Genomic DNA, 26,807 nt, shown 5'->3' on the forward strand with positions numbered 1-26,807 from the left:
AGTAAGTTATTGTTTGAAAGGTAGAAGAGACTGAGCAGACTTTGTCATCATCTGTTCTATTGTGTTTTACCAGTGTCCTGTGTATTTTGGTTGTGATATAGAAGGCCATGAACTCAATTGCAAATCGCAATCAGATGTCATCAGGGCAATAGCATTCCTCTGTAGAAATAGAATTTCTGTCTAACTGTTAATTAGCGGCTCACTCTATGGAGGCCCCCAGAAAAGCAAATTAAAGGCCAGAGTTTCTTGTGTCTGATCTGGGGAGTGTTTTAATAATGAATGCAATAAATCATATAATAAAAGGCAAAAGGACAAAAAGCTGACGCTGGTAAGGTCATGCTTTTCAGTCACAGACAATAGCAGTATTTTTTTCAGACATGTTGTTTTGCTTCTGTACACAGAAAAGTTATAGCTTGGATTAAATTTTTTCCACATAGGTTAAGATTAAATCTTTTGTTGATCTGTAGAGATTTTAAAAAGAATGTTGCCCTGAGTATCATTGGAGTTTACTGGAAAGCTTGCTAACGTGCATTGTCCTGATGTCTAAACAGTGTTTAATAACAAGACTAAAGATCATTTCATCTGAACTGCCATTATTTCTTGAAAGTAAAACATAGGTGACATGGATGAACGAGTACAGAGAAAAGATGAATGACACCATTTGTGAAGATCTGTGTTGGGTTTTGTTTGACTTTAGCTTCCCAGTGGAGCTATAATGACCTGACATTTTGTCTAGTGTCACATTCTGGGTCCACCTATAGCCAGTGTAATACATCACCATAGATGCAGACACCATAATACATCTCAGCTGGTGTGTGACAGGGACTGGTTGTCAGATGTCAGAGGTCAAGGATAGTTGAGGAAGAGACACGGTTTTATTTCCTCAAATTGGGGCTCGTAAATATTTACCTTCAGCAGAACGCCTCAGATTCCACATGTGAGCCCCTAGACAAACATAAACCTATCCGCAAAAGAAAAAAATTACAGAAAAGAAGGAATAGAAGGAATCTGGGAAATGTTGGCTAGGTATTGAGTGAGGAAATGTTGCAATCATGTTTTTTTTGTGTTTGACCTCCTACTGCTCCCTCTGTGTCTTGTGTCTTTCCCCCTCCCTTTTCACCCCCCTGCAACCCTGTGACCAAAACACCCCCCATATGGTCTCTAGAGTCAATAAAAATGTACTCTTGCTACATTTAGTTCCTGTAAAGCAGTTCCTGTTTTGTCTGTGCAAATGTATCATATAATTGTGTATTCTTTTGTGCATATATGTTTTGCTTGCAATAACATGCATTTGGTTTTAAACCAAGAGACGTGTCAGTAGATATGATATATTAGCTGAGAATATTATAGGGCCAGTGAGAGTAAAGGACATTCATCAGACATGGTGACAGGCAGGCTTTCAGTAATCTAATACCTCTCCATCTGAAATGGAATATGTCTCCAACTCTTGATTCTAGTATTTCCCAGCACAATCCAGTAACAGTTGTGCTGCTTAATTTTTTGGGGGGAAACTGGGTAACAATTTTTTTTTTTTTCAGGACCCTTTTGGTGAATAGAAAGTTCAAAAAGAACAGTGTTTATTTGAAATAGAAATCTTTTGTACATCTTTTATAAAAGTCTTTATTTTAATTTTTGATTAGTTTGTTGTATAATATTTGAATTTAGGTATTATGTTTGTTTTTATGTTTGTAAATTTTTATTATTTTATTTCATCCTTACTGAATTTAATTTTCTTAGTTAATAGCACATGCTTTTCACTTTTATTGCTCAAGTAAATGGATTGTGCATAGATATTCGGCTCAGTTTTTCATCCCTCCTTTGTAAAACTTTTGAATTGGTTTAAAGTGCTAATGTTGACCATTGAGCTTTGGTGAGGGAGATGCATGTTGAAGTTTAGTTTGTCTATTACTCATACTACTTCTTCCTCTTTTTTTGATCCTCCACATTGCATCTCCTCCTTTCTTTCCTCTCCATTTGTATCTCTGATCTCTTCCATACACCACACATATCAGACACAAGGTGAACATCCTGTTTCACACATCCAAGTTAAGGATTCAGAGCTTTCCCAGGCCTCATCAGTTTCTTCCTCTTATTCCTCATTTTTCATACCTCTTTACTCTTTCAGTATCCAAACCTCCATGCCACATGGCCATGTCCCTCTTTTGTCTTATTTTTTCCATCTTTCTTTCACAATGAAAAAACTGCTGGTTTCCTACCTGCCTCGATATCCTAAAAGCCAGAAATTAAGAAGAGACACTGTAATGCATGTTTGGCTTATTTCTGCTGCAGTGCAGAGCCAACTTGAAACTTCAGCAAACAATCTGGAAAAAGGTTTTAGTGTAGTTTCTAGGTCGTTCCAAGTACTCAGTGTTCTATGAAGTGTGAAACGTATGACTTCGCCTTAAACACCAGCCACTTTTCTGTTCTTGAGTGTTTGTTCCTTTGGTTTATAAAGCATGTTATATTAGTTACAGTATATTGGTTTATGTGGTTATATGATGTATTGCTTATATTAGTACGCTTGCCCATGTAAAACTTACTGCCATGATGCTAGAGTAGCACATCTTAAAAAACTGTCCATCATACATGTCCATAGCACAGATGGTTTAGTACGAGTTATGTACCAAAGTTGAATATTAAGATATAGGGGATTGTTCAAGTCAAATCTAATTACTGTATTAGAAATTATATTTGCTTTTAGACACCAGCAAGACCATTAGGAAAAGTCTAATGTGTTTATGAAAATGACTGGCTGTACCTTTACTGTACATGCATGATTAGTCTTCTAATGCACTTATTATGATGATACTTAAAAAATCATTGGAACTCAGCTACTTAGAATTTCTTTTCCGAGATAAAAGCAGATGGTTGCTCAACTCATAGTGTGCTCTGCTCCGGGATGTGTTGGCCAAAACGAGTAGATGCCTCTGGTTCAGAGTCAATTGGGTTCACTTCAGTTTTTTAAACTAGATCAGATTAAAGTGAAGATTTTAGTTCCAGAAAGACTGGCATGTGAAGGTTTTCTAAATTAGATCTCTTGGTTATTGAGGTCTTGCTATTGTTATGCTGACCTTGTATCCATTTTTCACTTTTAAGTGGCAGTGAGTAATAGTTAAATATTGGAAGTGACACGCCAGTCTGAGGTCATCTGGAACAGCTTAATGCCTCAGTGACAAATGAAGAATTCCTCAGACTGCCACTGTGTGGTAAAACTGTGTTGATTAGTGCTTTTGGAAAAGGAGGCAGGTTTATAGGTTGTAGAAACTGTGATCTTGTAAAGTTGCTGTTACTTTGGGTCATAAATAGACACTTGTGCATACGAGAGGTGTGTGCATGACAGTAAATTTGCTTGTTAGGAATCGTGTGTGTGTTGACTGTAAACTGGCAGCAAGGGACGCCAGCAGGTGGGGGTGACAAATGGGATATTTGTGAAAAGAGTTAGTAGCTGAACCTAACGAACCTTGCAAGTGTTTTCTCTCCAATCTCTTTCTTTCTTATCCCCCCCTTTCCCCTGTAAATTATAGAGTAGCTCACTGTGTCAGTGTATCCAGTTATAAAAACTAATTTACAATATGTGTGTCATGTAAAATGGCTATTCTGGTCGAACAGCCCTATTTAATTCTGCTCTGATTCCATTCAATGACCTGCGAGTGTCACACCGGATCGGGATGCTGTTATTCTGCCCTCCTTTCTCCTTCACTGCCATTAAAAATCCCATAGGAAATGTTTATGATACTTGTTCTGGCTTTAAAGGCTTACTATGAAAGCACAACCTTATTTTTCTCTCTCTTTATGTCCCTGTTACTTTGTTTTTTTTTGTCAGCTTCACTCTGTTGTTTCCTCCTCCTCATCCCTCCCAACATCTGTCATGAGATTATTTCCTGTCTATCCAGCTGCCTTTATTGTAAATTTATCAGTTGTGTTTACAGGTTGAGTGTAAGTGTTGCATGCTGTCCATCAGAGCATGTGCCTTTTAGGAGCCTCCCCTGCCAAACTTTCTGTAAAGACCGGGCTATCACTCATAAAATTAGGCATCTTTGCTACTGACCTCATGCCCTTTACTACATGTTAACCCACAACAGAGACAGTATAAGTAGGAGGAGATGAAAACACTTGTAAAAAATACACGAATTAATGAATGAATAAATAAATAACAAGCAAAAAGAATTGGAGAAAATGTAAAGCTTAATATGGTGGTGCTGCTCTTCTTTTGCAGGTAGATGCTGGAGCTACATACTCTGTACTGTCTTTTACCCTTTGATCATCATTGAAAAGTAGCAAATATTTAAGTCTGATTAGTTTGTGTGTGTGTGTGTGTGTGTGTGTTGTGTGTGTGTGTGTGTGTGTATATAAATTTTGTGTGTGTGTGTGTGTGTATATAAATTAATTGGGACTTTTTTCTTTAGTCATCTCAATCTCAGAGTTGTACTTGTAACCCAAAGATTGCGGGTTCACGTTTTCAGGTCCGGCAGGAAATTATTGGTGGGGGAGTGAATAACCAAGGCTCCTCTTTCACCCTCAATACCAACAATCACTGTTTATTAAAAAACTTTTGAAAAATTATTATATTATGGTATTATTAAAATCCCATCGAATTGGGCTTTGGAATGATATATGAGAGTGTATAAATTATGATAGAGTTTCATTTTTGTGTCATTGAAAAAGTTGGCAAAAGAGTCTAGACATTTAGGCCCAGTTTCATAGACAGGGCTTAGCCTAAGCCAGGATTACTGCCCTGGTTCAATTAGGAAATTTAAGTAAATTTTTATAAACATGCCTTAGAAAAAAGGCATTACCAGCAGGGTGTGCATCTTAAGACAAAACAAAGGCACTGACATGTGTTTTAAGTTCAGTCAGTGCAAGTTTCTTTCAGTTGAAACAGCTCAGATTATATTTGAGTCTAGGACTAGGTTTAAGCCCTGTCTTGTGAAACCTGGGCTTGAGTCACTTTTAAAATGGATCATCACAGATCACGATTATTATTGTTCTCCATTTGTTTTAGACTTGAGATCGATCAGTGTATAAAGATCAGTCCTCGGGGGCTTGTTTTAAAATGGATCATCAAAGAACACGATTAAAATTCCTTTTCTAGAATCCAGATCTGAACAGCAAAATAAACAGGATTCTCACAATGACACAAAGCATAACAAGGATGAAACTCCATATAAACATGCAGAGTGACGATTTTTTGTGGCTGAAAAGAGGAGAATGTGGTGTAACCAAGTGGTAGCATGAATGGTGATGTCATTTAGAAAGGTTATTTACAATAGTTTAAAAATGTGCATTTGTTACCAGTCCTGTGGTTTGCAGATGTGGATTATTGTTTTATTACCCCAATCTTCTGTAATACACACAATCAGGTGTGAGATACAGTCATTTCCTCTAATATTTTTAAAAGCTGTAGTAGGCATTTGTAAATTCTGTATTGCTTTTGCATCTAAATTGCATCTACAACACAATTATCCCATAGTGATAAAACTGATGAAAAGTTTGTCATATCTGTAGTCCTGTCATATCTGTAGTCTGACTCATTATCTGTATGTGATATGGAGCAGCTAAAAACACATTTGCACCTCTTCCGCAAGCATTTATCCACTACACAACCTTAAACTAAGGCACCAAGAAACACAAAAATTCTGCATTTCACCTTGTTTCCTAATCTAGCTTTATAATAAACCTGGCATTGGTCTCTGTGACACAATTGCTTATATCTCTATATCCACCTTACTTTTTTCAATGAGGAAGTATGCCATTTCTGTGAATGTGCAAGACATACGATTTATTAGCTGCTGTTGGGACATAACAAAGATAATATAACAAAGTGCAGTAAATGGTAAAAAACTGTTTGCACTACAAAAACCAGTGTGCTTCTAATTAAATTACATTAAAATAACTATGGTAAGATACACCATTTTTGCATATATCAAGCAGCAAATCGAGCTGTTTTTGTACAGCTAAAATGAGCTGGAAGCGAATGACACAGGATAAGTTAGTCCTTTGATATTCATGTGGTAGAAAACCTGCAACCTTTTTAGCTATTACAGCCTACAGTTTTTTAAAAAGAGAACTCCAGTATTGGTGTTATATTCGGATTGCTATTTGTCTGCTGCATCTCTCATAACTTTTTGTCAATGAGTTAAAACTCTCATCTTCCTGGAAACCCAGTAATAAAGAAAGATAGAAAGAAGAATAAAATGGCTTCAACCCAACAGACAAAAACTTACAGTCCAACAGAAAGATATGAGCAAGAAGAGAGTGAACTATGTAGGGGCCACGAGAAGGTTTACAGTGCTTGCATAGTTTTTAGCATGTCAGATGGTATGAGTGGACCATGGATGTTTGGCTTATTTTAAATTTCTGGTGAAGTTGTTAAAAGTCAAATCCAACTGAAGAAATATGCATTTCCTGACAATGGAAATGCTTTATGTAGCATAAAACCATAGCATTTTACCACAATAAAACCACAGTCAAACGGATCTAGCTCATATGACTGACATTTATCATATTTACATGTCCAAGCGATGTCTGAGAATCAAAGTCATGCAGACACTAGCTACAGTAAGTTTCACAACCACATTCCAGACCCCACTAGAATTATACTAAACAATTTCAATCCTGTCTGCTTTCAGTGGCACAGGGAATAAACAACTTCATCATGTTATGTTGGGCTTCTTGTAAAAGAGACTTTAAAACACTCACTATATTCTAAAAGCAGGACTGCATGTCAGAAAACAAGCTGCATTGGCTTTTCATAGTTGTGATAACAATTTAGATAACAATTAACTTTTTTTTATGAAGAGTGTTGCTATCACTATCCTTTAACCAGAATCTTTCCACAGTGTAAAGAAAGTGGTTTTCAGTTTTAGTTTGATTGGTGTAATTTAGGCAGATAATGTAATATATTTTAGGCCTAGAGTGTATTGAATGTGACAAAATACAGCATGGTAGAATGGTATCGCAAGCAATTCGACTTTCCAATGAAGATGTTTTCACCTGACCGCCCATCTCGATGACTTCATCCAGCTGTTTAATGCCTTGGGTTTCCATCATCAGACAGCTCCTAAAAGCCATTTTGATGAGCGACAATATATCTTCAATAGACACATTAAAACATCATAGAATGTGTTTAAAGGTGTGGGAATTTAATAACCAGTTAAATTTTTTTCCTAGCACTTTTTTGAGAAAGGAAACCCACCATCTTCCCAGCTCCCTGATTTCTCCCTCTATCTAATTTATTCCATCCGTCCCATCTGTAATGTCTGTTTTCTCTCACTGTGAGCACAGATGCACTTTTTTCCATTGGTTTTGGTTTAGTTCCTGTCTTTACATTCTTTTTCGCCACACTGTCTGTTTACTTCTCTCTTCCTGTCTGAGATGCACTGTCAATATCTCTTTGTTTATTTCAGTTCTCTTAAATAAATTCCACCATCTGAATTTCAGTTTGTGTCTTTGTGTTTGTTAGCTTTTCTTTCTTTCAGCCCTTTTGTCCTGTGCCCAACTGCCATCGGTTTTGGGCCCAGTGTTCAGAGAGTGATGCCACCCAGCACCAATTTATAGAAACTGACACCCCCCATCAAAACTCAGAATAGCACAGTATTGCAACTGTTTCAGAAAGCAGCTGGGTGTTAATTGCATGCATGAAAAATGACAAAATGCAATTAATTAGAAATTATGCCAAGGGTACTGGAAGGAGATTCTCAGATAAATCTTTTTTACTCTTGTGTATTATGACAGAGAGAAACAAAATGGTGGGTTGTCTGACTAACCACTTGAGCTGTCAGCTTAAATTGATATATAAACAACACCTGCAATGGAAATTTGTTAAATGTGGCTTTTATTATTAAATTGACAAGATAGTCCCTGTCGGGATGACTTCTAGGCAGTAGGTACCATTGGAGAAATGAATGAGAGATTGACTGCGAGAGATGAGAAATTTGGTGACTGCTTTTGAAAATGATGGAAGAAGTCCTTTTACGGTAATTTTAATCTCAAACTGAGGTCCGAGAACATAGTGGGGTGGGAAATTTTGACAAAGTTAAGGATGTCTGGCTGGCTTGTACAGAGCAGGCTATTGATAAAGAGTGTCTGGGCGGTTTCTCCTCACAAGTGAAATTCCACAAAGTTTTTTTTTTTTTTTTTTTTTTTTGAATGTTTGTCTTTGATATTTTACATGAGCTTATGTGGGGAGGTTTTAAAGTGTTTCAGGCCAAAAATTGTGTCCAGAATGAAAAAAACACATCAGTTACTTCTAAAAGCCCGAGAAATACTCTAGGAATGTTAACGAATCCTGTCTTAACCTCCAAAAACATACTGTATTTAAGCAATGGAAAGCTAGGTTTTGGGGAGTCCTTTTCACTTAAGTAACATGTAAACATTTCCATTTCATTGAATTCATTGCTATCACGCTCTCTTTGTTTTTACCTTTTCTTTCACTTCTTTTTCTTTCTCAGCTTGTCCATCTGGTACATTAAACTGAAGCAGTTTCTGGAGGTGTGAGTACTTGCCTTCCCTGCCCCGCCCTCATCACACATCCAGGACCTGGGAGTACAGATGGATCGACTGGTGTGTTGTACGGAAGGCTCCCAGACCACACAACAACATGCCAAGGTGCTGATCCTCTCATGCTTATTCTGTAAACATACGTCTGCTACATTTATGTTTATAGATATGTGTCTGTATGTGTGCTCTTTGTAAATACTAATGCTTTCTCTTGTTCTCCCTACTGCAGCTGTGTCTGTCCAGTTCTCTCTCCCCCAGAGAATGGTTTCTTTCATTCATCCAGAATGTGTGTTAATAATCAGTTTAACTCTGGCCATGTGGGTTCGCTGTCTCTCCCAGGCTTTGACCTGCAGGGAGATGGAATCAGACTCTGTCAGCCAGATGGGACCTGGTCAGGTAGTTCAGTGGGCCGCTGCCAGAGGTGATGCACGCCTGGACTTATGACATTTACTGGTCATGGAAACGAGGACACAAATTATTGATTTATTCGTTTGTGTGTTTTCTGTTCTTTTTTTTCACTCTTTCCCCTCGATTAGCTTGCCCCCTCCCTGGTCCTTGGTTTGTTATTTTTTTTTTTTGCCTCTAATTCCACTGTTCAGCAGAAAACACATTGTGTTTTATTGTCGAGTTTGTAGTTACACAAGTGGAAAAGTCTCAAAGGCCGTTTAGTCCAATCGCCACATATGTTGCATCACCCCCATAGACTGCTAAAATACTGCAGCCTTTGAGTTATGGCTGCATGTGTGCATAGGTGCTCATAAAGCCATATTCTCTGCCTTATCGGCCTTCGCGCTCTGAGGTGATCTTAAGAAAATGTGTTGTTATAGGAAATAGCTGAAATGAACATCAATAATGTTTTTGGAAACTAGTTGGAGTGCTTCCACCCTTGAACGAAATGACAATACAATATGTAACAAGAAACACAGAAGAAGAAAACAGAGAAGAGAGGGGGAAAAAGACGAAAAAAGCGTAATGAAATACAAATAAAAAAAACAGAAAGAAGGGGGAAAAAATAGAATAAGGGATCTAAAAGAGATGCAAAGACAAAACATCTATCCCACTCAGACAGATGTCATGTATGCAGAATTTGACCTGGTTAGAGTTTCCTTCTCTTTTGACCTGCAAGTCCTGAAATAACAATGTGTTTTGGTTTTTCTTTCATTTTGGAAATAAATAACAGGTCTCAAAGTCCTAACCACAGTATGAGATTAGCTACCAGCACACGCTCTTCGGTCTCTTGAAGAACTTTTTCTTTTTTCCCTTCTCATTTGCTCTTAAAATTCGTTTCTTCGCCTCTAGTATGTCCATTTTTGTTTCTGTCTCCTTTCTCCAGAAATTGTGCCATTTTAGCTCCGTGGTTGTTCCATGGAATCATTAAAGTTTGTACCATATACAGACAAAGTATTCTACATGGGAGGTGCCTAACCCCTGTCTGGTGTGTTTGGTACTTTTGCCTAACTTTCCCCAATAGTTCGCGGCTTTGCCCAAAGATCTCTCTCTCCGGTCATGGGGTACTGAACTGCCGTGGCAGACCACCCCCCACAGACTGAGTGTTTGGTGCCGCTTGTGAACAGGGCTATAGACTACAGGGCAGAGCCAGACTAACCTGTCTGGCAACTCGGAGTGGAGGGACCACTAGCCCCGGTGTTTGTGTCCCGGTCAGATTTCAGTCTATTTGTGTCAATCTGTTGTATGTTGGGGATTAACTGACTGTAAATTGATGTAAAAACTGGAAAAACCTACTTGTAAGACTGACTCAACAGAAAACAGATTATGAAGGGACTCAGACTGTACAGTTTTTCCGAAAAATAACGCATAACGCAGCACAGTTAACGCAAGCTCTATTTTACACTATGGACCACCCTTAGTTCAAGACAGGGTTGCCAGGGCCGCAGTTTTCCTTCACAAAAACATTTGTAATGCACCTCTGATCAATTAGCACAAAACTTTGTGCTTTGTTACTTCTGAAACAAAGCATCAGCTTTCAAATCTTGTATATTTTTATCACAATATTCAAACAATAAATGCTATTTTGACACTCTTAGCGTGGAGCACGACAGATTGCTGTAGCAGCTTCAGTTTAACCGGCAGAAGCGGGCATGCCAGTTTAATACAAGTTATAAGCGCCAAAACAAACAAATGAACGTAGAAAGTATGTTAAAAAAAGTACAGCTTACGGAATGTATCTTGTCTCATGTAATTGCTCAATCAGCGTTTCCAGCGAAGAAAGAAAAAAACAGCTTGTGAACAATGTCAGTCTTACATTTCATTTAATTTAGTAAAGTTAATCAGTGTTCACATTTCATAATGTAGCTATTAAAACATTAAAGGGGGAGCTTAGCTTCGGTTTATTATATATGCATGTTTAAATAAATCTCTCAGACAAGTTTTTGAAAACTACCTTTTGTGTAGTTGAATTGTCTAGCGGCTTTTACTATTTGAGTGTGATTATTATATCTGAAAATAAAGCTTTCTGTTTATGGAAAATTGGTGCAGAATCAGTTCACAACAGAGTAATCGTCAAGCCAAATTCAAACTGTAGTCACATATATTTTTTGTGTAGTTTTAAAAAAAATGGGAAAAAACATCTTATCGCTGAGACCATGCAATCCCACAAGAAAGAGGCATAAACTTTGTTTTTATAACTATGTCTCTGATCCCCAGAAGTCCAGTTAATCGGTCTGATGTATCTAAGTACATAATTATATTTTGTGGGTTGTTTTTTTCTGTTGTCTCAGTCTCAGTGTTGCTATGAACATAACACACACACACACACACACCCACTCTCAGCTGGGACAGCCACTCTTTACCACAAACTTCTAGTTTTTACCACAAACCTATAGACACCTTATGCTTGGCTTCTTATATAAACAAAGAGCATCTGTGAGCATGGCCAGTCAAAAAATACACTTTTATATCTTTTATCAACTTCCATCTTGAGTAGCTTATGATGTTCCTGGTCTGTCCATCCTCCACTGACTGTCAGTCAGCATTGCTTTGCTCTTCTGGAGTTTCTTCGATCTTTGTAGTTCGTTGGTTTGGACTGATTTTCCAGGAATTCCCTTTGTCCCATTTAAGTTGTATGACATGTTTCTTGACTTCATTGTAATTCATTCTATTTATTTCTCTCGTGCATCACTTTGGCAGTACAGGGTGATCAGATGTCACACTTATGTATGTGTGTGTTGAGTTGTTTCAAAGAATTTCAAACAGTGTGGTCAACAACCGCTGTTACATTTCCCTTTCTTGAGATATTTTTGCATCTCTCTCTCTCTCTCTCTCTCTCTCTCTCTCTCTCATTCATCTGATTTATCTTTTGTGGAACATGCTTGTTGTTTATGTTTTACTGTGTTCCTTTCTTTCTCTCTTTCACAAGAATGCAGCTGTCCTCAATTGTTACTTTGAAGCATATCGTCTGTCTCCTCTACCTGTGGGAGAATGAGGTCAGGACCCGGAAGCATTGGTAATAAGTTAACCTGTCCCCGTGGTTATGAGGTCTCATTGGTAACTCTGAAGTCAGATGTCTGCCTTCTGCAAACTGGAGTGACTTAATCTACATAAGCTTAGCCTGTACAGGTGATTTGTTTTCTGTTTGTTGATTATAATGACATACAACAGTATGTTTTGTGTGTCCTAATGCATATAACATCTACACATGTGGCTGAAACATCCCTCTTGGTTCTGTAATATCATGTGCTGCATTCGGTTTAGAGGTGCTGCCAGTAAACACAGGTGCATTAAATTTGTTGCTGCAGAACCTTTAAGATGATGAAGAAGAGAATAAAGTGGAAGATCATCAAATAAAAGTTGCTGTTGTATAAATCTAAAAAGTTCAGATCATAAAACTCAAACTGCCCCTCAAGCTGGAACCAAACAAGGGATCAATTAGTTTTGGCTTTGATCTTGAACCTCTAAGATTTACTGGTGAGAGTAGAGAATGGTGTTTCTGTATTTATGTGAGTTTGTGGCTCAGCAGTGTCTATAGAGATTAGGGGCAGGAGGAATAGAATGTTTGCATCTGATCCAGATTCTTTCTAAGACCTATTAATATAATGATGAATTATTTGTTGTTTAGCAGAGGAATAGCCAGGAGAAGCTGTGTGATTAATAAGCTCTACTCCAAGTTGGATGTGATAATAATGAATCGATCCAATGTTCCTCGATGCAGCTTAACACCAACAAATGACTACAGGAATCTAGAAATTAAGTATCATTAAAGGAATGAACATATGGGTTTGGAGCGATGCTGAGGTAATCATCTTCTTTCATTTCTGTTCTCTTTGGCCCCTAATACTGTACCATTTGTTTGGTTTGGAGGAGGATGCCAGACTACGTGATAAGGATGTTATACTCTGAGCTGCATGTGATAATTATACACCTCTTTAATATAGGTCATATTACTGCAGCAACAAATACTTCTCAACATGAGTAGATTTCACCCAAAATTCATTTATTTGCCTGTATGTTTCAAACCTGTTTCACTTTATCTGTTTCAAGGAACATAAATGATGTTTAGCAGCATGTTCACACTGGTCTTTCTATACAATGAACCAAAAATTAAATCAGCATTTTTGTCTTTATATTTCCAAGTAAAAATAATATATATACTCTTAAACATTTGTCACTGACCAAGATGGACTTTTATTAGAGTGTGGCTGTCTATGTAGTAGAAATGTGAAGTTTTTTTTTGTTTGTTTGTTTGTTTTTTAATCTGTGCTATGTGACTAGAGAACAGAGAAAAGAGAGCTGTGGTGTTCCTTTTGCCAAAAACTTTAACTGCGATCTGTGGTTGTAAAAATCCAAAAATGCTGAAGTTTGATCTGTAGAACTTATGCTTTCAGAAGCAAAATTTCTTTAAATTAAAAAAGTTCACAACAAAGATAATTGTCATCATTTACTCACCTTATGTCATTACCAAGCCTTCATGGCATTCTTTTCTTTTGCTAGTACAAAAAGCCGGGGGGAACACAATTCCAACGGGACTTAGTTCCGCTTCTCTTTCGTCACCCCGTGACATGTCCTTTTACGGTAATTTAATCTCAAACTGAGGTCCGAACATAGTGGGTTTTTTGACAAAGTTAAGATGTCTGGCTGGCTTGTACAGAGCAGCTATTGATAAAGAGTGTCTGGGCTGTTTCTCCTTCCACAAGTGAATTGTCTTTGATATTTTACATGAGCTTATGTGGGGAGGTTTTAAAGTGTTTCAGCCAAAATTGTTCCAGTGAAAAACACATCAGTTACTTCTAAATAGCCTGAGAAATACTCTAGGAATTTAACGAATCCTGTCTTAACCTCCAAAACATACTGTATTTAAGCAATGGAAAGCTAGTGTTGGGGAGTCTTTCACTTAAGTAACATGTAACATTTCCATTTCATGAATTCATTGCTATCAAGCTCTCTTTTTTACCCTTTTCTTTCACTTCTCTTTCTTTCTCAGCTTGTCCATCTGGTACATATAAACCTGAAGCAGTTTCTGGAGGTGTGAGTACTTGCCTTCCCTGCCCCGACCCTCATCACACATCCAGACCTGGGAGTATAGATGGATCAGACTGTGTGTGTACGGAAGGCTACAGACCACACAACAACACATGCCAAGGTGCTGATCCTCTCTGCTTTATTTCTGTAAACATACGTCTGCTAACATTTATGTTTATAGATATGTGTCTGTATGTGTGCTCTTTTCAAAAACTAATGCTTTTGTTCTCCCTACTGCAGCTGTGGTCTGTCCAGTTCTCTCTCCCCCAGAGAATGGTTTCTTCATCCAGAATGTGTGTAATAATCAGTTTAACTCTGCATGTGGGGTGCGCTGTCTCCCAGGCTTTGACCTGCAGGGAGATGGAATCAGACTCTGTCAGCCAGATGGGAAACGGCCGGCAGTTCAGCCGAGCTGCAGAGGGAGCACGGCCTGGACTTCTGCCATTACGGGTCCTGGAAAGAGTGAGAGAGGACTACAACTTAGATTTATTCTTTTTTTTTTTGTTCTTTCTTTTTTTTTTCACCCTTCCGCGCGATTAGCTTGCCCCCTCCCTGGTCCTTGTTTGTTATTTTTTGCCTCTAATTCCATTTCAGGCAGAAAAACCATTGGTTTTAGTGTCAGTTTCGTGTACACAAGTGAATTAGTTAAGCTCAAAGCGGCTTTCCTGTCAACCCATATGGTTAATCACCCCCTAGAAAAATGCTAAAATACTGCTTTATGCCTGTGGAGTTTTCTGACATGTGTGCAGAGGGGCTACATAAACGCATTTCTCTGGCCCTGTCAGGCCTGCAGCGTCTCTGAGTTCATGTGTGTTTTAGATAGCTGGAAAGTAAACTCTAATGTTTGGAAAACTATTGCGTGAGTTCACACTTGAACACACTGAATTACAAATAGTATATGCACCTATCACACTCATGCCAGATGCATGTATGCAAGGCCCTTGACCTGTTAAGCGGTTCATTCTTCTTTTGACATCAGGCATGAAATAACAATGTTTGGTTTTTTCTTCATGTTGGGATAAATTCCCAGTCTTCACACGTCCTAACCACAGATTTAGCTACCAGCCACCCTCTTCTGCTGTCGAGGCTTTTTCTTTTTTTCCTTTCTCATTTTGCTCTTAAAATCTTTCTTCTCGCTCCTAGTATGAGCCATTTTTGTTTCTCCCAGCTGTCCATTGTAGCTCAGTGTTGTTCCATGGAATCATTAAAGTTTGTCCAATACAGCAAAGTTTTAATAACATAGGACCAAACCTTCTATGCGATGCTCTAACCCCTGTCTGGTGTGTGTGGTATTTTCCCATAGTTCACGCTTGCCCAGATCTCTCTCCTCCAGCGTCGCCGGGGGTACTGGGCACCGCAGTGAGCAGACCACCTGGGCTGGAGTGTTTGATCGCTGTGAACAGGGCTATAGACTACTGGGGCAGAGCCAGACTCACCTGTCTGGCCAACTCGCAGTGGAGTGGACCACAGCCCCGGTGTGTCGGTAAGATTTCAGCTCTATTTGTGTGCATGTGTTTATGTGGGGATAAAATGGCTGCAAATTGATGTCAAAACTGAAAAACCTACATTGAAATGACCTACCTTAACAGAAAACAGATTCATGAAGGGACTACGGACTGTACAGTTTTAAGAAATAATAACGCATTAACGCAGCACAGTTAACGCAAGCTCTATTTTACACTATGGACCACCCATAGTTCAAAACAGGGTTGCCAGGGCCGCAGTTTTCCCTTCACAAAACATTTGTAATGTGCCTCTAATCCAGTTATCACAAAGAGCTTTGTGCTTTGTTACTTCTGAAACAAAGCCTCAGCTTTCAAATCCTGTATATTTTATCACAATATTCAAACAGTAAATGCTGTTTTGACACTCTTAAACGTGGAACGACAGATTGCAGTAGCAGCTTCAGTTTAACCGGCAGAGTGGAACGCCTTGACAGGTTTTGACACTCTTTTAAATGTGGTCAGTTTAACTGGAGCGCATGTTAAAAGAAAAAGTACAGCTTACCGGAATGTATCATGTATCATGTAATTGCTCAATCAGCATTTCAACCGAAAGAAAGAAAAACAGATTGTGAACAATGTCACTTAACATTTCATTTAATTTAGTAAGTTATCCAGTGTTCACATTTCATAATTTAGCTATTAAATCATTAAAGGGAGCTTAACTACGGTTTATTTAGCTACCAGCCACCCTCTTCTCTTGAGCTTTTCTTTTTTTTTCCTTCTCATTTATGTAAAATCTTTCTTCTCCTCTAGTATGTAATCCCATTTTGTTTCTCCCCAGTTGTCCATTTAGCTCGTGTTGTTCCGGAATCATTAAAGTTTGTCCAATACATGAAGTTTCTATCGATGCTCTAACCCCTGTCTGGTGTGTGTGGTATTTTCCCATAGTTGGCTTGCCCAGATCTCTCTCCTCAGCGTCATGGGGTACTGAACTGCAGTGAGCAATTACCCCACAGACTGGGTGTTTAGTGCGCTGTGAACGGGGCGGCTATAGACTACAGGGCAGAGGCAGACTCACTGTCCTGGCCAGCTCGGAGTGGAGTGGACCACTGTGATGTGGGTAAGATTTCCCAGCTCTATTTGTGTCCCATCTCTGTTTATGTAGGGGATAAAATGACTGTAAATTGATGTAAAAACTGAAAAACCTACATTGTAATGACCTACCTCAACAGAAAACAGATTCATGAAGGGACTACAGACTGGCAGTTTTAGAAATAATAGCGCGTGCCTTAGCGTTAGCATAGCTCTATTTTACACTATGGACCACCCTTAGTTCAAGACAGGGTTACCAGGGCGCAGTTTTCCTTCACAAAACATTTGTAATGCACCTCTGATCAATTAGCACAAGAGCTTTGTGCTTTGTTGCCTTCTGAAGTAAAACATCGGCTTTCAAATCTTGTATATTTTATCACAATATTCAAACAATAAATGCTATTTTGACACTCTTAAGTGGAGCGACAGATTGCTGTAGCAGCTTCAGTTTAACGGCAGAAGCGGAGCGTAGTTTAATACAAGTTATAGCATAAAACAAACAAATGAACATCAGAAAGTATGTTAAAAAAAAGTACAGCTTACGGAATGTATCTTGTCTCATGTAATTGCTCAATCAAGCGTTTCAGCGAAGAAAAGAAAAACGGCTTTGTGTGAACAATGTAAATTAACATTTCATTTAATTTAGTAAAGTTAATCAGTGTTCGCATTTCATAATGTAACTATTAAAAAAACATTAAGGGAGACTTAACTACGGTTTATTATATATGCATGTTTAAATAAATCTCTCAAGACAAGTTTTTATGAAAACTACCTTTGTGTAGTTGAATTGTATACAACGGCTTTTATTTGAGTGTGATTATTATATCTGAAAATGAAAACTCTGTTTAACGGAAAATTGTGCAGAATCAGTTCACAGCAAGAGTAATCGTCATGCCAGATTCAAACTGTAGTCACATATAGTTTTGTGTAGTTTTAGAATCTGTAGAAATGATCGGGAAAAAACATCTTATGCGCTGAGACCATGCAATCCCACAAGAAGGCGTAAACTTTGTTTTTATAACTATGTCTCTAATCTCCACAAGTCAGTTAATCAGTCTGAAGTATCTAAATGCATAATTGTAACTATTTTGTGGGTTGTTTTTTCATTGTCTCAGTCTCAGTGCTTCATCAGACATAAACACACACACACACACACACACACACTATAATCTGGGACAGCCACTCTTTACCCACAAACCTACTAGTTTTTACCCACAAACCTATAGACACCTTATGCTTGGCTTCTTATATAAAAGCAAAAGGCATCTGTGAGCATGGCCAGTCAAAATACACTTTTATATCTTTTATCAACTTCCATCTTGAGTAACTATGATGTTCTAGTCTGTCCATCCCTCCACTGACTGTCAGTCAGCATTGCTTTAACTCTTCTCGATTTCTTCGATCTTTGTAGTTGGATTGTTTGGACTGATTTTCCAGGAATTCCCTTTGTCAATTTGGTTGTATGACTGTGTTTTCTTGACTTCATTGTAATTCATTCTATTTATTTCTCTCTGTGCACATCACTTTGGCAGTACAGAGTCAGATGTCACACTTATGTATGTGTGTGTGTTGAGGTTGTTTCCAAATTTCAAACAGTGTGGTCAACAACCGCTGTTACATTTCCCTTTCTTGAGATATTTTTGCATCTCTCTCTCTCGTTCTCTGGCTTCTCTCTCGCTCTCTCTCTCTCATTCATCTGATTAATCTCTTTGTGTGAACCTGCTTTGTATGTTTATGTTGTTACTGGTTTTCCTTTTCTTTCCTCTCTTTCTAAGAGGTACCGCTGCTCCTCCAATTGTACTACTCTTTAAGCATATCCGGCGGTTCTCCCTCCTCCTACCTGTGGTGAGGAATTGACGAGTCTTCAGAGACCGGAGGACATTGTGTAAGTTAACCTGTCCCCCGTGGTGTATGGCATCATTGGTAACTCTGCAATGTCACAAGAATGTCTTGCCTTCTGGAAACTGGAGTGACATCTCCATAGCAGCCTTACAGGACCTTTGTCTTTCTGTTTCGCTGATTATAATGACATTATACACAGTATGGTTTGTGTGTCCCTGGGCATATAACAGTCTACTACATTTGGTCGCCGAATACATTCCCTCTTGTTCTGCCGTAATATTCATGTGCTGCATTCGCGACACGACGGGTGCGTGCCAGGAAAACAGGTGCATTAAATTTGTTGCTGGGCAGAACCTTGTAAGCTCAGATGAAGAACAGAATAAGTGGAAGAGCGTCATCAAATAAAGTTGCACTGTTGAAAAATTCTCAGCGATTCCATGGGACTATAAAACTCCAATCTGGCCCCTCCAAAGCCTGGAACGAACCAACCAGGTGTGATCAATTAGTTTTTTGTGCTTTCAGTCTTGAACCTCTAAGAACTATTACTGGTGAGAGTAGAGAATGGTTTTCTGTATGTAGTGATTTTGTGGCTCAGGCCTGTCTATAGAGATTAGGGCAGGACGACATAAAGTGTCTTTGCAATCTATCCAGATCTCGTCTAAGGACCTCTAGCTATGATGAATTATTTGTTAGCTGGAGGGACAGCAGAGGCGGTGGTGCTTAATAGCTCTACTCCAAGTATCTGGATGTGATAATATGTCATTCATGTTCCTCGATGGCAGCAATCACCTAACAAATGACTTCACAAGGTAATCTAGAGTCTATCATTAAAGAACTGACAATGGGGTTTGAACGATTGTGCGGTGAGGGAAACATCATTCTTCTTTTTCATGTTCTGTTTCTCTTTTCTGGCCCCTCTTCCTTGTACCATTTGTTGTTTGGTTTTGGAGGGAGAGTGCATGCTACGTGAGTACGGCGTCGGTTTATACTCTGTAGCTGCATGGATGATAATTCATACACCGTCGTTTAAATATAGGTCATATTACTGCAGCAACAAATACTTCTCAACATGAATCTAGAAATGTAGATTTCACCCAAAATTCATTTATTTGCCAGGAAATGTTTTCAAACCTGTTTCACTTCATCTGTTTCACAGGAACACAAATGATGTTTAGCAAGCATGTTCAACACTGGTCTTTTCCTATACAAGTGACCCAAAATTCAATCAGCATTTTTTTTTTTTTTTTTGTCTTTATATTCCAAAGTAAAAATATCTATATACTCTTAAACATTTTTTCACTGACAGAATGGACTTTTTATTAGAGTTGTTGTCCTGTCTATGGTAGTAGAAAGCGTGTAAAAGGTTTTTTTGTTTTTTGTTTTTGTAATCTGTTTGCTATGTGCTGTGCTAATCTGATGCTACTTGTGACAGGCGGAAAATCGATGGAAAAGAGGCTGGTGTGTGTTCCTTTTTGCCAAAAACTTGTAACACGTGCTGTGGTTGTAAATCCCAAAATGGCCTGAAGTTTTGATCTGTAGAACTTATGCTTTTCCAGAAGTAAATTTCTTTTAAATTAAAAAAGTTTCCACAAGCCAACCAAGATAATTGTCATCATCGTAACCCCCCTTTCGTTCAAATGTTGTTACCAAACCTTCATGGCATTCTTTCTTTTGCTAACTACAAAAAGGATATCTTTAGACGAGTGTTCGAACCTTTACCAATGACCTTTCATAGTAGAACATATATATAATATATAAATTACAGTAGTATACTGTGTGTATGTATGTAGGTATTCTTTTTGTCCATAAAAGACATTATCCTACAGTTTTGGAACAACTAAGGTGTTTCAAGATGAGGGTTTCCTTTTTTAGATTAACTCTGTCCCTTTTATGGTATTTAGGGTCTTTTAAAAACAACAATACTTTGACGTTTGTTAAACAAATGATGATTTACAAGAGCTAGACTTGTTTGCAGTGGACATTACGCCCACAATACAACCAGGGGCCAATCAAGCGCCAAAAGGGCTGAAATCTTTTGTTTACATTATAGAGTTTTACATAGAGCATAAGATTAAAAAGATGAGATAGCTTGAGGTTAAGTGAAGTGTACATCATTATGGCCTTGTTTTAACAAATCACGTAATTGGAATCAGTATTGGTAATGGGGTTGACGTTATGGCGAGACTATGTTAATCCTGAACTTTTTTTTCCTCCTCTGTAGATATAGACCCCTCCCTGGAGTTCAGTGGTCCCAGTGATGTCATCAAGAGACAGATGTACATCAGAGGCAGCACTCAGTTTGATTGCCACACCCAGGCTTGGGGACAATTCGGAGATGATGTGAGTTTTACATCAGCTCTCTAATTTTTTCTCTTTTCACTTTTTTTTTTCTTTTTTGAATCAAAGTATCAGTTTTTGTGTATTTTAGTTGTTAAAATGAGGTTTTGGCGCTTGCTTCCTCAGGTTGTGGTGCAGTTGACCCCTGTTCTAAACCCCTTGCAGCCTTTTCCTGTAGGAACTGAGTTCATAACATACACAGCAACCGACCGCACAGGAAACAAGGCCAACTGCTCTTTCACTGTTACTGTAGTTGGTGAGGTTGGATTCCATCTACAACTCATAGTAATTTACATGGTCATATTCAGAGCTTGGTAGAAACCGATTACATGTAATCTGGATTACATAATCAGATTAAAAAATTAAATTACCGGTACGCTCAATTAGATTAAATTACATTTTAAAATCCAACGAATCACTCTTATATTGATGATTACATATTATTTACATGATTACATATTCACACAATGGCAATAAATAATTCATAATTTATTGATTCTCCCTAATTCCTCTTTTACATATTTTAAATGTTACTTTTTAAAATAGCCTGCCGCTTATATACACACAGAAAGTCTTCCAGTTTTGTGGACATTCACACAAAGACCAGTCAATAGTCAGGTGACACAGCCTTTGACAACTGATTTACAAAAATAATATCAGGCTTAAGAAGTGTTTTAACATTATCATACTTTATGTTTTTTTTTTTTTGGGAGGTTTTTGTGCACAAATTCATGTTATTTCTTTTTGACATGTAATGTCATCTGAACATCTATCACTTAATATATTTACTTGAAGTGCCCCATTTTAAAATAAATATTTGAATAATTAAGTATCACATCTCTGATGTGTCACATGACAGGCAGGTAAACAAATAAAATATTTAATCTTTTTTAAGTAAGTGTTTTATTTTGATTGATATCATTTTAAAATGAGTAATTTTAAATTTTTATTCTTAAATTATTAGCTTGTCATTAAACTCAAAAACCCCCTTCATTTCCTTTACGAACCCCAGTTTGGGAAACCATGACAGAATTGTATGGTAATGACACTTCATGCTTAATAACAATGATATGGAATATATATATATATATATCTTATAGATATCTATATATATATATATATATATATATTATATATTATATTTTTATAGCAGTATGGTACCATATTATCAATCATGTGATAAATGAGTTAGGTCAAAAGTAATAAGCAGTAGTCCGATTATATCACCTAAAATGTGTAAGTAAGGATTACGTTTGTAAAGTATCTGCCCAGCTCTGGTCATAATGTAAATGTAGGTTGTTTGAAAAAAAGGAGTATGTTATACGATGTTCAAACCTTTTGGCATATTACTTTTGTTCCTTAGCTACGAGAACCCCCTTTGACTGGACAGATGCAGTCTCCACCCACGTAAGGCACTGGGAAAAAAACTGCCAGTAACTTGTGGTAAGAATACGTCCATTTCAGTTGTGCCCAGGACAATTCTGGTAAATATAAGTTTAATTATAAGAGAGTGAAAAGTAAAAAAGTGTTTAAAAAAAAAAAGAATAAAAAAACAAAAAATGGAAGCAGAAGTGTTTTAACATTATCATTTGGGGAGGCTTTGTCTTTCAAAACACATTAAAAATGCACAAATTCATGTGTTATTTCTTTTTGACATGTAATGTCATCTGAACCTCTATCACATAATATATTTACTTGAAGAGTACCCTGAGATTTTTAAAATAAATATTTGAATAATTAAGTATCACATCTCTGATGTGTGTCACATGACAGGCAGGTAAACAAATAGAATATTTAATTAATTTTTTTAGTAAGTGTTTTATTTTGATTGATGTCATTTTAAAATGAGTCATTTTAATTTTACATTTTTATGCTTGGTAATGGCTTGTCATTAAACTCAAAAACCCCCTTCATTTCCTTTACGAACCCCAGTTTGGGAAACCATGACAGAATGTAATGTTTTAATGCACTTCATGCAATTTAATAACAATGAATGGAATATATATATATATATATATATATATATATATATATATATATATATATATATATATATATATATATTATATTTTTATATCAGTATGGTACAATATTGTTTTTTGTTTTTTTTGTGTTTTTTTATTTTTTTAGGATTTTTTTTTCTTATTTGTGCATTTTGTGAATTTTTGTACATGTAATGGACTACAATTTGTAAGTAATCTGCCCAGCTCTGGTCATATTTAAATGTAGTGTTGTTTTGAAAAAATTAATATGTTATACGATGTTCAACCTTTTGCAATATTACTTTGTTCCTTAGATACGGAACCCCCTTTGATTGACAGATGCAGATCTCCACCCACCGTTAAGGCCACTGGGAAGAAAACTGCAGTATACTGGGAAGAACCTCAGTTTTCAGACAATTCTGGTAAATATAAGTTTCATTTATAAGAGAGTGAAAAAGTAAAAAAGTGTTTAAAAAAAAAAAGAATAAAAAAAATCATTAATTATGATCCACTGGAAGTTTTTGGTGGTATTTGTGAGACACTGCAGAGTCCACTCAGACACTGCCCTGTGCCTCTCCTGTTTTGACATAAAAGCTATTTAATAATGTTGCTATTAATTGCCTTATTGACTGCCATCTGTAACTCGACAAATTATTAGGCATTGTAATGATGTCAATTACGGTAATTATTGTTTACTAGCAACCAAGACTGAAGATGACTAATCTTGCTCACTGATTACAGCCAGTCATCTAACTATTAGTGTATCTATTAATTCATATACACAAAAAATGCTATTTATGCACAAAAATACCTTATCTTCCTACAGGGTGTCTGCTGCTGCAATTTAACATGATCTTTTGCTGTTGTTATAAATATAGACAGCAAAAAGAGTCACAATGTTAATTGTTAGGCCATGTTTATACTTTATTTTATGTTCAGATAAAATATGAAACGGGTCCAGGAAATTGTAGGCCTTTCTTGAATGACCTTGTATCTGGTGCGTGAGAAAATTAATCTTCAGGAATTGACGTTTGGTAGAACCATCACAGAGAGGCTTCGACTCAGGACACCTGTGGAGGTTGAATGTGGTTGAATGAACTTTTCGTAGCAGCAGGGAATGAAAATGGTTTGATTTATGAACATTTTAAACTCTGTGAAGGAAATGTTTTCCTCCAAAAAATATTTATTGATTTGGCTCCTTAAAGCAGCGATAAGGATTGGAATCTGGATTTTGGTCTTGGACAGGTGAAATGACTTTAGTTTTATACTATAACTGCAAATACAGTGATCAAAGAAAGAAATTAAGTTTATGACACAGTGATTATGGAGTATGGAGTTAACCACAGTGGTTGTGTTGGGATAAAACAAGATAAATTATTTGTGCAAATGCACATGCACTGCAGATTCCGCAAAAGATAATTCATTTTGTTCTTAACCAGTTCAGACATGAATACACAGACACACACACACTTTTCCAGAGAGAAGTTCCAGGGCTATTCCAAACTGTCTGACAAATGTCTGGGTCTGCCGGGTTTTGGAGGGAGTTTTGTTCATGTATCTAAAATAAACCTGTGGCCAGGGTGTGTGGGCATGGAAAAACAAAACATGCTGATGTTAAAGCAGTGTGCATGGATCGTCAACAAGCGCCCCAGTGGTCAAAAAAACCCATTATAGTGGATATTTGTATGAGGGTTTCATTAGAGCTGTGGGTACTGCTATGCATGCAAATACGTGTGTGTGTCTTTGAGTGTGTGAAGTTTATATGATCCTTGAAAGACTCTGTTGTCTGACCACAGTGTAGCACCCTTAGTTCTGTGTCATTAAACAATCTTGCAGTTACTTTCCCTGGCATCACATGGCCTGTTATTCCCAGGCCTCGTGTGTGTGAGGTAGTACAGTAGCATATCACACTTGTAGGACTTTGTGGTTGCACCATATAAGTCCTTGTGATTCCTTAGATTGCTCCCTGTTACATCATTGGCTACCAGATTGCACAACTGAAGCGACCTGCGATATTGCAGACAGATGAAGGAGTATATACTATACACGGTAATAGTATGCGTACACCCCTATCTAATTACTTGCATTTAGGTATCTTAGTAACTCCAGTGAAGACTGACCTTAATGCTTACAATTCACAGTGATGTTCCTATTTTGAATAGTGTAGTTTCTAAATTTGCTGCAACATTTTGAGGAAGGCACTTTTCTGCTCAAGCATGATGAGATACCCCATTGCACAAAGCAAAGTCCGCAGAGAAACTGATATCTGAGTCTGGTGTAAGAATTCCTGGCCTGCACAAAGGCTCCAGACCTGGCCTCAACTGAACAGCTTTGGGATGAAATCACACGCTTAGGTCTGGAATGGGGAACAAATCATGCAGCCATGTTCCAAAATCTAGTAGAAAGCCTTCCCAGAACTGTGTAAGCTGTTGTAGCTGTAAAAAGACAGATTAATACAAATGTTTTTTGTTTGTTTGTTTGTTTGTATACATGCACATATTGATGTCCTCATACTTTTATATAACATTACATGTAGTGTACACTACTGTACCAAAGTTGGGGGTCAGTATTGTGTTTTAATGTTTTTGAAAGAGAGAAATATACAAAATAATGATATGTTTGTGGTCAGTAAGATTTGTTTAAGTCTGTTACTGTGAATTTTAATTACAATTTTTTAAAAAAAAAGGTTCTATTTAATATATTTTACAATTTAAAAAATTCTGTGATGGTAAAAAGCTGAATTCACAAAGCCATTTCACTGGTCGAGTGTTGCATGATCCTGCAGAAATCATTCTAATATGCTGTTCTGGTGTGTAAGAGAAATTTCTTATTGTTAACAAGGTTGTTGTTGGTCAATTTAATGTGTCCATGGTAAAGTATAATTTTTTTTTTATATATAAAATCTTACTGGCCCCAAACTTTTGAATGGTAGTCTTTGTAATAGTTTTGCTGTTTCCTAGCCTGTATGAAGTCATTTATTTTTTATTTTTTCTTCTCAGGAGCCTATTTGAATATCTCTAGTATTCACTCATCTGGAGATGTATTTCCTGTTGGAGAAACTTTAGTGTACTATACAGCCACAGACCCTCTTCTGGAAACAATCGTATTCTGTGAACTCATCATCATTACTGTACAAGGTACTGTATGTCAGCGTGGAGGCCTTATTGTTGACTAAGAAATGTCATTCCTCAAGAATGCATGCTACAGTGTACTCTGTGTACTCTGCTATAATCTGACTTGAATCTGTCCCTGGCAAGTTATGCTAAATGCTGTGAATTTTCCCAGATTATGCTGTTCCTATTTAAATAAAGTCAATTCTATGGTGCTGTTTCTGGCCTCAGGTTCAACCCTGTGAGAAGCCATTTGTGCCAGTGAATGGGGATTTCTCATGTGCCAAGACAGAGGAGGGAACAAACTGCTCTCTGATATGCAGACAAGGTTACAGTCTCACCCAGGATGCCGTGCACAGCTATTTTGTGCCAATAATGGAATCTGGGAGCCTCCCCGTTCACCAGACAGACCTGATTGCTCCCCGTGAGTATTGCTTTACTCTTACGCAACATTTGTCTTTAATTTTGCCTCTACTTTTCGTAATTTCGCACTTACAGACTCATGCATATACTGTCTTACACACTAGACAGAAAAAATTTTTGTTTATGTATGTGTCTCCTATGTATCTCACATTTACAGAGAACAGAATTGCAAACAATGGCTTTAAGCCCTTTGAGATGTTGTTTAAAGCATACTGTGATGATCTTGACTTGCTAAAGTCCTTCACAGGGGAGTTTTCAACTGTTCTTAAAGATATGGTGAGATCTGACACACAAGTATATAGACATGTACATATACTATGGCCACATGACTTGAATTGTATCTTGTTTTTTTTTCTTCTTTTTCTTAATTTTTTTTAAATAATCATAATACCATAGGTCCCTAAAATCTGCAGTGGAGATGATGTCACCTGCAAACTGGAAATGACTTTACCTGGACAGTGCCTGGAGTATAACTATGATTATCCCAACGGATTTGCTATTGGTAAATAATGGCATGCTAATTCTTTTCACCTGACAGGATTATTATTGTTAACTAAAAATAAAACTATTAAAATTGTTTTTAGTAATTGAAATCAAGCTGA

General features: G+C 37.4%; 1 protein-coding gene and 1 long non-coding RNA gene across 2 annotated transcripts in view; both read left to right on the forward strand.

Annotated features, from left to right (window-relative positions):
• LOC109093835 (sushi, von Willebrand factor type A, EGF and pentraxin domain-containing protein 1-like) overlaps positions 1-26,807 on the forward strand; it is a 68,850-nt gene that overhangs the window by 15,987 nt on the left and 26,056 nt on the right. Inside the window, 7 exon segments of the mRNA XM_042728710.1 lie at positions 13,937-14,095; positions 14,215-14,436; positions 15,278-15,457; positions 20,575-20,693; positions 26,014-26,206; positions 26,363-26,481; positions 26,602-26,707. Of these exon segments, the coding sequence (XP_042584644.1) occupies positions 13,937-14,095; positions 14,215-14,436; positions 15,278-15,457; positions 20,575-20,693; positions 26,014-26,206; positions 26,363-26,481; positions 26,602-26,707 (1,098 nt within the window).
• LOC122137893 lies at positions 20,815-25,778 on the forward strand. The gene is made up of 3 exons (XR_006155115.1): positions 20,815-20,946; positions 22,987-23,094; positions 25,672-25,778. It is a non-coding gene; the product is annotated as an uncharacterized LOC122137893 (long non-coding RNA).

Source organism: Cyprinus carpio, chromosome B7 (genome assembly GCF_018340385.1).
Source record: "Cyprinus carpio isolate SPL01 chromosome B7, ASM1834038v1, whole genome shotgun sequence".
NCBI lineage: Eukaryota > Metazoa > Chordata > Actinopteri > Cypriniformes > Cyprinidae > Cyprinus > Cyprinus carpio.